Raw genomic sequence first — 12,112 nt, forward strand, 5'->3', positions numbered from 1 at the left:
TGGAGTTTTTTCTTTTCGATTCGTCATAAATTTCTATTGACTCTCCCACTCGAAAGCGGCATCTTTTCCTTTTTTTTTCCTTTATTAGCTGGAGTTTTCTTTTCGATTCGTCATAAATTTCTATTGACTCTCCCACTCGAAAGCGGCATCTTTTCCTTTTTTTCCCTTTCTTAGCTGGAGTTTTCTTTTCGATTCGTCATAAATTTCTATTGACTCTCCCACTCGAAAGCGGCATCTTTTCCTTTTTTTTCCCTTTCTTAGCCGAAGTGTTAGTTCACTGTTAGCTGCTTCCATGGTAGCCAGTCTCATGGTAACCTCTTTTAGTTTGCCGTGTAAATGTTTAACTTCGCGTGTAAGTTCGTCAACTTTAGTGTTGATGTTGTTGTTCAAGTCATTCATGTGTAGTGAAAGGGAAGATTTCATTTTAGTTACAACTTCATACCATGACAGATTTTTAGGATCTGATTTGTATTCAGTTGTTTGTGTCACTCCAACATCTCCTTCATGTTTGCCTCCCTCAGCGATTGTCGTTTCAGTTGGCCCAAAGTTCTTCTCTACGTCATCTGTACGCACCACGACTATACGTAAATCAATGAAAACACAACCCAGTGAAATTCATTTTACCCCAATGGTCAGATTAATGATATCAGTAAAAATAAAATCCAGTGAAATCTTGTTATCCCGATTTTTTGATTAATAATATCAGTGCAGATAAAATCCAATAAAATATTTTGTGTAAATGTGTAAAAACCACATTTGTGGTTTTCATCGAATATATATAGGTTGACTACTAAAGTATTGTAAACGGGATCTTTGCTGATTAATAAATGCAGATAATATTTTTTTAATAACATTGATAAAACCAATAATAAATAATTAGGTCAAATGTACCATTGAATGTGATAATACTTACCACAGTCAGGTGCTCTGACAGGAGGAGGCGGGGCACCGCCAACGCAAGTGTCTGGGTCCGGTACAGACACTCTCCACCTTACTCCATCACTATTACACTCAGTAAACTCATAATGAAAATCATCCTGCAAGACAAAAACGTTATAAAGAAGTTAATTTCACATTCTTCCTTTGCATCATGTTCTCAAATGTGGACAGTAAATACCCATGAATGAATTAGTGAACAATTATGACAAATATCAAATTAAATTGAAATTATATCATAACCAATGCGAACAGCAGACTGTCTCTCATTCAGCTTGTATGCCCAGCAACATTTTAAGCTTTAACATTCCAGAAACGTGTTTCCACAGACGATGACCCAACTCATGCAATTCTTTTCAAGTTTCCGGGTGTAACGTCCAATTCGTATGTGGCGGAGATCATCACATCAAGGTGATTTTACTTACTATAGGTTAGTTTAGATCTTACACGCTTGCAAGTAAACAACCCAAGCTATCTGAAAGAAAGATTATATACATTAAAAAACTATAAAATACACACTGGTTGGCATGTTGGTTGCTTGTTGGTTGAGGCAGCAAGGTCAAACACACACGCGATGAATACAGCCAGCCGTATTAGCCACAATTTCATTGTACCGGTAGTTAATACGCGACTGGAGATTACTGGTATAAATTCATTCAATAAATGTGTTATGAACATTAGCTTCGTGTTCGGGGATCGGGAACGTCTTGTTTGGCTGATAACACATACACGTAGAGATACCAGGTTTGACCCAAATGAATATACATAAGTTCATTACAGGTAGTTTAGCTTTATTCACAACATGCGATCAACCAATCGCTGCAGTCGTTGGTACAATCTCGTGATTACCAAGGATGTGTCTCACGGTTAAAGCCTTGCAAAGTTGCCACTACTAAATACAATTAGTAAACAATCTATTTATCAGATTCCTGCATTATATGTTTATAATTTCCACCCTAAACATGCAAGTTATTGAAATTCTAAACAATAGTGCAACGGCGTGGGATTGGAATGTGCGAACCTGAAGTCGCTATCATAACAAATGAGTGCGAAGAGGAAAACTTTCTTCTCAAATGATCTTCAAGTTAGACAAGTTAAAAATGAATCAACGATAAAATCCGGGAAATGATTGTCAACACCACTCCCCTTCAGCGCAAGTTGAAAATGATGAGAGCAGTGAAAAAACATTAGACCCAAAACAGCGCCCTCATGAAATACTGAAAGTTTGGCGTTTTGAAATTGTTATTTTATAAATTATTAACAATATTCACTGTTGTTTCATTAAAAATAAGTGACAACATCTTGTTTAGACAAATCCTACTTGATTTCTTTCGTTTCAACGGAAGAAAGTGTCGTCAATTCTTTCATCGTAACTTATATGGTACAGTCAACACTAGATTCATACCTTTTTTCCAAAACTTCAAAAGTTCGTAACACACAGGTATGATTCTTCAGGATATTGTATTGACTTGTGAGAATCGAACGCATATGTCAAAAATATTTGTGTTTGCACTCGGATTTTTGTTAATATAACACGTTTTCTGAAAACTCAACAGATTTGACAATTTACCGACAATACTATACTCGCTAGAGTACACGTTTACTTAAAATCTGAGATGCGTAATTTAGTATTTTTTCCTGGTTTATAGGAATCTGAAAAACGCGTTTCACAATTTGTCTCTTTATTTAGTGTCATGCCGTATTCGAGTTGGTGGCCCCCATATATAGTATCTATCGCATTTGGTACTTTATTATCTCTTGTGAGCCAGCTGACTGTGGTTTCTATTTACCTTACGAACCTGCACGCTCGATTTTCGGATTCATGTGTAGAGGAGAGGGGCTCGCCGCGTGAAGCATCGATACCTCATCGGAACGCCGGTAACCAGGGAAACCAGCAAATAGATTGCACAAGCTTGGAATGAGCACCCATTCTCGCATTGAAAACGACTGGTGGCGCTGTAACTCGAAACTTATCTACTAGTATTCGAAAAAGATTATTTTTGGAAGTTTCATACGCATAATGTTCATGTTGGAAATTAAATTTATAAAATAAATCACGATTTTGGTACACGTTTCCCCAGTCAATATTACATACATTGAACAGACGACACCTATAGATACTGTAAATAGCCAATTTATACCACGAAAATACAATACAGAACTGCGACAGAGATATGGTGAAAAAAAAAATATTTAATGATATTATCGTCATCGATGCCCTTCACACGCCGCTGCAGTCATTCATGTGTGGTACAAGCTTGGGCATATTTTTTAATTGTCTATTGTTGTTTTCTTGTGGATTTCTTTATAAATGTTTATATAAATGTTTAATCTAAAACGAGAGGGGTCTATTAGCGGATTAAATAATATAGGAACGTTTCCAACTGACGCCGTAGTGCACGGCGCTCGTTGACTGGCTGGGTTTAACTGCCCTTAACATTTATTAAATATTTATAAAGATGAAAGGAACGATAGCATACTATTTTGAATTAATTATGTTTGTTTTAACACTTAACGTTCTATAGGAGCTACGGTACTACAATGACGGTGCCTGAATCGATCTTACTCAAGAACGGTCCACTGAAGGAACGGTTAGTTGAAGGAATTTACAGTGAGGATTTTTGACAACTAATTTCCTTGTCATGTGTAGAACATACCAGTACACTATAAACTAAATCGCGGCTTCCATTACCATCATAGTTTTGGATAAGAGAACTTGTTAACACTAGATATAGACGATAACATTGACTCTTGCTCTGTGTTGTTGTGTTGTGTGCTGCGGCAATAACAACACACGCTAAAAACGCAGAGATTCATGGGTAGACACTGGTTTCAGTTGTAAACAATGACACGCTATAACCATTAGACGCAAATGACCAAACTAGTTTGATTGAAGCGGGAGAGTCGTCACCTGCGCATGCGTCAGATGGCCATAGCGTGTCATTGTTCACCAACAAGTGTCTACCCAAGAGCCTTTGCGTTTAAATTGATGCATTTATGTATATAATTATATTGATTAAAATCTGTGAGAATTTCTCCCCTCCCATGAATATGGAGAGATAAAAATTCAATTCAACAAATAAAGACTTGTTTTTATCTAAATGTTGTACGCGATTATGTTTTTTTTTTTTTTTTTTGCTTTTATATGACGATGGATTGATCGTTTTTTTTTCACCATCATTCGATTGTTTTAGCTGATTATGATAATTCAAACAACTCCAATCCGTTGTTTTATATAAATAGCATACGTCATAGCAATCTTTTTGAGATAAGTATCACTGTCACAATAAACATCTAAACGTACATAATTAAATTATTCAAAATTTTCTCTGCAAATCTGTTGCTTGCATCCGGGTACTTACACCCTGGCGTAGTTGTGATTGATTATTCACAACAGCGTCTTGAGTCGCGCTAATCCAAGAAATGACTTTTAATCGGCTCTTTGTTCCCGCCAAAAATCCAGATGACAATCGTAACGATAAAATGAATGCTTGTTGCAAATAAGATTCGATCAAAAGCAATACATATGCAACCGAAATGAATCATTTGACAGTCACATGGCAAACACCATAATAGATCATTGTAACATTATCACATATATTCTGTCTATTAGATATATAACCCATCAGGACGATTTGTCAGGTATAATCTAAAACAGTTTATAACCTTCATCTGACAACCCATAGATTGTCTACTTTGTTATTAACATACTGTGCTTCACGAGGTCAAAGGTCTTGGACATATGATGCAAGGCACATCATGTCAGTAGTTGTGCTGACCAATACAGTACAAGGCCACAGGTAATATTTCATTATAAAACATGATTGAGCATCTAAGCTAGCACGACGCAAATACTCAGATAAAAACATGTATTTCTATTACTTTCGACACGCTGCCAAGACTAATTTAATTTGTATCGAAGGAGAACACTTGCGTTACATTATTGTATTGTGTAGCAGAACAAGAGTGCCAAAAGTAACATGTGTGCTAAGTTTCAAAATCGTACAGTTTACAGTGTCAACACCGATGTATCCAGCCTCCAATAATGAAAAAACAACACAATTATGTTATTATACTACCTACGACGTTGGCAATAACATCACCATTATGTATCACCTTTATTCATCGCCAATATTATTATCGCTATCGCAATAACAGTATATGTTATTTGGATTTCATATATAAAAGGATTATATATATATATATATATGATTTGTTTGTCTCTGGAGGGAAAAATCAAATCTACAGCAAATTGGCCTAATCCAAAAACAATTTCTACTTTGGCGAGGAATGGTCACTGTATTATCGCGTACACAGTAATTTATAAAATATTAATTTCCATTAAATACAATATTTTGCGAAATCATACACAACTATGTTTCAGTTTATTATCCCACCTAGGTTTCAGTTTGTTGACATCAAAATGCAATCTCCGTTTACTATTCCATTCACTGTTATAAACAAAACTTCACACTTGATCACAACGTTTTATACAGTATTACTATGTTTCACTGTATGAAACCTCCACTCAAACAATCTGCCCTCTGCTCCATTTGTCATCACAGTGGTGAAACACTCGAGCATTTGTTTATTTTGTGGGACAGGGTGAAAATGACTGTTGACATTTCTGTAAAACAAATGGGTTAAATATGAGTTATCCGAGTGCCCCCACAAACTCTTACGGGTATCATGATTCAGTTTATATTTAATGTATAACCCCCCCCCCCCCCGAGGTGAGTATACCACACACAATTTGGGCAAGTTTCGCAACATATACACGTGAACAATAGCGAATGCGTATATGGTGTGCACTTGTGGGGGTTAGACATTTGATAAGGGGGCCTTCTGCTTCAGTTTCAATCATATTTTCGCTAATTACAGACGCCGATTAGTGCCGTACGCCCGATAGAGTTTTAAATATTGACAAAAATTTCACGCGCGAGTCGCAGCAGACGGCAATAAATTAGCTAACATCGTTTGCATAATTCTGAAACAATATTTTTCTCATGCTTCTCCCTTGAACACAAAATACCCGAGAATCTGAATGTTCAATACGCACTATGTCTGTAATCGATTTCATTTGACAGAAGGAGTTAACGTTGCTGTTTGTTCATTTATTCACGTTTGGGGCCTACTTCTAAATACGGAAAACCGCGGTATATCAGATACTTTAGACCGGATTGCATAAATTAAAACTACCTCCCACGATCTAATTCTATGAGCCATATTAATAACATATAATATAACAGGCTCTACTCGCGCAAATTATATGCCCACTTTCAATATGGCTAAAACACAGAGATGAAAAAATACGTCAGCAGTAAAAATAATAAATTAGAACTAGATAAATGGTAAATACAATTTTTGTAATATCACTTCACATTTGATGAAAGTTTTTAACCTTCTCTTTTTGTTCTTTTTACTTTGTAGAAGAAAAAAACAACAACTCAGAAAACATCACACTATATTATATATAATTTTGAAACGAGAACGAGTTAAGAAGAACATCATGTCGTTGTGTTAGTTGCTTTATACTGATACCGATATTGTAACGTGGGTTCGACTTGTTATTTTTGTATCCACTTTTAATTTAAGATTGATATTGTTGTGCGGTATACATTCCCGTACCCGCACCGTACCCGCTTTTAGTCACAAATACATATTGTTTTGCGGTATACATTCCCCTACACCCACATTATACCCACTATTAGTCCTTAATACATATTGTTTTGTGGTATACATTCAGGTACAACCAAATTGTACCCACTTTAGCCCATAATACATATTGTTGTGTGGTATACATTCCCCTACACCCACATTGTACCCACTATTAGTCCATAATACACATTGTTTTGCGGTATACATTCCCCTACACCCACATTGTACCCACTATTAGTCCATAATACATATTGTTATGCGGTATACATTCCCTACACCCACATTGTACCCATATTAGCCCATAATACATATTGTTGTGTGGTATACATTCCCCTACACCCACATTGTACCCACTATTAGTCCATAATACATATTGTTGTGTGGTATACATTCCCCTACACCCACATTGTACCCATATTAGCCCATAATACATATTGTTGTGTGGTATACATTCACCTACACCAAAATTGTACCCACTATTAGTCCATAATACATATTGTTATGCGGTATACATTCCCTACACCCACATTGTACCCACATTAGCCCATAATACATATTGTTGTGTGGTATACATTCCCCTACACCCACATTGTACCCACTATTAATCCATAATACATATTGTTGTGTGGTATACATTCCCCTACACCCACATTGTACCCACTATTAGTCCATAATACATATTGTTGTGTGGTATACATTCCCGTACACCCACATTGTACCCACTATTAGTCCATAATACATATTGTTGTGTGGTATACATTCCCGTACACCCACATTGTACCCACTATTAGTCCATAATACATATTGTTGTGTGGTATACATTCCCTACACCTACATTGTACCCACTATTAGTCCATAATACATATTGTTGTGTGGTATACATTCCCGTACACCCACATTGTACCCACTATTAGTCCATAATACATATTGTTGTGTGGTATACATTCCCCTACACCCATATTGTACCCACTATTAGTCCATAATACATATTGTTGTGTGGTATACATTCCCGTACACCCACATTGTACCCACTATTAGTCCATAATACATATTGTTTTGTGATATACATTCCCCTACACCGACATTGTAGCCACTATTAGTCCATAATACATATTGTTTTGTGATATACATTCCCCTACACCCACATTGTACCCACTATTAGTCCATAATACATATTGTTTTGTGATATACATTCCCCTACACCCACATTGTACCCACTATTATTCCATAATACATATTGTTGTTTAGTATACATTCAGGTACAACCAAATTGTACCCACTTTTAGTCCATAATACACATTAGAGTGTGGTATACAATCCCGTACACCCACATTGTACCCACTTTTAATCCCGAATACATATAATTTAGTATGAAACGCACTAGATATTGCTTCTGCGTTTGGTGATGTGCATCTTTAAAATTCTTCAGTCGTAAAATGAGTGAAAATAAATAAATAAATAAATGTGAAGATAAATTCATTGTACTGAGTCGAGACATTGACTAACAGTGCCCGTGGCGCTATTTCAATTATTCGGGAAATTAGCCCAAGTCGATGTAATTGGAATTGAACAGTAAATAAATATGAAAACGAAATCACTTTCATTCGCAGACGAGGTCATGCATGGATTATCAGTATGTGTTCACCCATGATGCATTGCGATTGCCCCGTATTAACATTTATCACTCCCGCTCTCAGGCTCTCGTGTCAGCGATATATAATAGTCACCTTATTTTCAACGCCGTGCAATAGAGATGTGAGATGTCTTTCGTTTGACGATTGAAATACAGCTCTTCAAAACAAATAGCGACTTGTTGTATGATGAAGCCACGCGCACGAACTGCTCCAAATAATAACCCCAAGTTACCGTAGACCAATTGCTTCCGACAACTTCTGGCGATTTAGAAGATTTCCTTAAAAGAGAAGAACAACAGGTAAAGTACGCAGCGATAATGTAGTCAATGCATTAATATCACCCGCTGTTGGCAATGTTCGTGGTACCACGTATAGCCACTGTGTTGACGGTCTCGTTGTAGGTACTGTATTATCCCGTACCGTTGTAGTCAATGATGTTGTTTTACTGCTACTCGTCAAATGCGTACATTGCGTGCTGACATAACTACCCCATTAAAAAAGAAGGCTACAACAAATCGACGATTTTAATCTTGCTTAAGGTGTATGTTTAACCTTTTATATTAAGTCGAGGTACTACCTACACTCATACTTTGCGTTTCAGTACGGGCTTTTTTTATAATATATCGAGGGATACTACCCTTTAGATGAAACAGACGTGGAGTGTGTGTGTTTTTTTTGTTTTGTTTTTTTGTTTTTTTACAAATTTTGTTTCGCGCACGGTAAATTGCTACACGGGCACAATAACACGTGTTTTATGTTAATACATGCGATGTATTTAATAAATGTAATTATGGTTTTAACAGAGCCCAAACGTATAAAATGAATATAACTTCTCTCTGTACGTAAATGTGGATAATATTCAACGTGTATCGATGATGAAACTAAAAAAAGAACGATTCGGTATTCTGGTGTGGGAATATAATAGATACCCAGAAAGAGCAAAAAACCCGAATTAATACTTAGCCCACGGGAAACGGGGCAGTATTCAATTGCGTTGAGCACTGGTTATCTGATAATATCATTCTTAATTGTAGCTATACCTTTGACATTACTGGCGTATAAAGTCAGTACCTTAGATACTGACAATACGCCATGGAGAGGATAGGCCTAAAGCGAATGTTGTATGCATTTGCAGCGTTATATAGAATCTCAGCTGTGTCGAGTGTACAATGTTCTCCGGCGTTGGAATGGCCTCTTCATTATGCCAGCTTTTCATCCTCTTACATATTACAAACTTAGGCCAGTCTATTCCCTCGTCGCCAACTTCAACCTTTGCAATTCTACGCTCTAATCTCATCATTGGAAGCACTCTGTGGATGGTGTCCCCGGAGAAGGAATTCAACTAGTGTTATAAAAACGTGGCTTGTAAAAGAAATTGCCATCGTGATCGAAACGCGCAGCCTTTAACTAACCCCATATTTTACCGTCGTTCGAATATCTTTAAAGTGCAAAACATTCATTCCGAGCCACTATGTCATTTCAAGACTCTTCCTCTACTCGAGCAATAAATACAGCCGTATATAAATATAATTATTGCGCATCTCAATTACGGAGATGTTACATGTGGCGGTGGTGAAATGAGCAATCCAGAGATAATGCTTCAGTTAGATATGTACATTAAAACCAATATAACGTGACTTGGGACTATGTTCGTAATCGCAGTGCAGTAGTGAGTTATAAACTCGATTACGCTCTGCTGAATTGCTGCCAAGGGTGTAGCATTAAAACGGTAAAATTACAATCATTGAATAGGGTAAGCGTGAGATTTATTCTCCGTTATTTATATATATAGCTGACGTGCTCGTCTATAAACAACATGCAGATAACATTCAATTCGGACGGCGTAATGTACTCGTCTATAAACTTCCAATAGTATAATGATATTATCAATTTGGACGGCCAAATACACTTTTCTGAGTTAGCGATGACGATAATACTGACAAAACTTAGGAAGAAATTGGCGGAAGACACATTCGTAATAACATATATCAGAATTTATGTACACAAAACTGTTCTGTTTTCAATGAATCCCAGGAATAAATACCGTGGTGAAACGTATTCCGTATGTATGTAGGATTTACTGGCAACTAATGGAGTTCACCGGGGGTCGTGGTCGTATCTACGTAATATAGGCGCAGATCTCAAGGGGATTATACGACAAAGTTTTCGATTGCATTCTCATGCGATTTATCCACGTCATTTATGGAAAGGACACCCGTTGGATCTAATTGGAAATGTGGCAGTGTCGACCATGTTTAACGTCAAATCCGTCTTTATCGCGTATTCTGATAGAATCATTGTTTACTATTAGCAGAAAAATGAGATGTTCAATATGGTACGTATTTATCTCCTAAGATAAGTGATACATTAACAAGTGAAACATTTACGATCCTATAGAGTATCGTAATCCAATTTTACAAACTCGTATTTTGCGATTACCCATCAGTTCTTCAATTCGACTTCGTTTCTGTGTAGTCAAACAGAATGTAACGTTTTTTTTAGTTGTAAGCTGTAAATGAATAACTGGACCGACAATTTGCAATTCTATATGAATAGGAATTGTGATTACGAATATTCTGTATTACAAATTCGTGTCGGTAACCTTATCTGGCTTCATGTATGTTACGTAACTATGCTAACGACGATTATTCACAGTATTGAATAAATTGTTATTGTAAAGAAGGGTAGACGAAATTGATTATGTGGTACATTGTACAATACTGATATTAAAATGAACATTGTACAAAAAGCATTGTGACGAGAATGTAGTTTTGTAATATTTGGATTCGTGACAATAAATTGCTCAAACGCAACTACTTCCCGTTGTACGTAGCAACTACACCTTCGTGTTTACTGTTATTCTATACAGTAGCTGATTCAGAGAAAACGTGATTCCAGTGAAACTGTCGTCACTCATACAGACGTATCTTACACTGTATAATGCGGCAATGACGTCATTGTAAATGTGCGCCTCTAACTAAAATCCTACATCCGTCATTGCCATTAATTCTGCAAACATGTTTTGACATTGTGGTAAGTGTATGTGTTATTGGGGTCAACATTGAAACCCCCGGCATATTTTCTTTGCTAGCATCAATACATTTGTAAAGATTTGCGAGAAGTTTCTTAGTCTTGTTTACACTTGCACGCAATTGAAAGCAAAAAGTAAAGAGTGAAAATCTTTCTCGTTAGACAACAGCGCGAGACGCTCTGCGCGCAATTTCTATCTTGAACCTGTCTTCCACAGTGGCCGCAACGACGTTCAGATGACATATTTGAATTTAGTGCAAAGTAGAAAAATAATTGTTAAGAGAAACATTAAATAACGTGCCAATGTATAAATCAACATATCTATCACCGCTTTAACACGAACATCAGCAAATTGATCAAAGTTGCATATTGAACAGTTTGTCTACATTATGAATATGTTTAGTTATCGCATAAAGCTACTTTAAGACTGTGTGAGTCTGATTGGTTGCCTATATCTAACATGTAAAGGTCAGACCAATCAGAGAGCAGCTTGATTGTTGACAATATTTCTTTGACGCATCAAATTCTTTCTTGTATATATGCTTCAAATCAACCGTAGAGCCTAATCGTTGGTGTCGAACAACTGACAATCAAGTACGTATACAACAATATTCTTATTTATACTAAAATTGCAACTGAAATAGGAAAGCACAACCATTTTCGGACTCCGATAAAAAAAACTATATGTGTTAATATACTTGGTGTTTATGGCTCACATTCTGTTACAGTACATTTATTTACGGTAATTACCTATCTATGTTGGCTATACATTTATTCAGTGTAAGCAATTATATCCATAGGGTATGTTAAACATCTAGTTGAAATTGAATTAAATCGGTTGAATGTCCAATGAA

At 36.4% G+C, this 12,112-nt stretch overlaps 1 protein-coding gene across 2 annotated transcripts in view; it reads left to right on the forward strand.

The window, feature by feature from the left end:
- The first annotated feature begins 8,272 nt into the window (after nucleotides 1-8,272).
- Nucleotides 8,273-12,112, forward strand: part of LOC100370383 (uncharacterized) — a 29,046-nt gene continuing 25,206 nt past the window's right edge. Inside the window, exon 1 of one of the 2 annotated variants that reach the window (XM_085496996.1) lies at nucleotides 8,273-8,527. Coding sequence is in view for 1 of the 2 variants with exons in the window: in XM_085496995.1 (XP_085353121.1) it covers nucleotides 10,552-10,563 (12 nt within the window). In the remaining variant the exon portion in view is untranslated. Of the gene's footprint in view, nucleotides 8,528-10,438; nucleotides 10,564-12,112 lie in introns of those variants that run through there. The other variant, XM_085496995.1, reaches the window with a different exon arrangement.

This window comes from Saccoglossus kowalevskii, chromosome 3 (genome assembly GCF_978046115.1).
Source record: "Saccoglossus kowalevskii chromosome 3, keSacKowa6.1, whole genome shotgun sequence".
NCBI lineage: Eukaryota > Metazoa > Hemichordata > Enteropneusta > Harrimaniidae > Saccoglossus > Saccoglossus kowalevskii.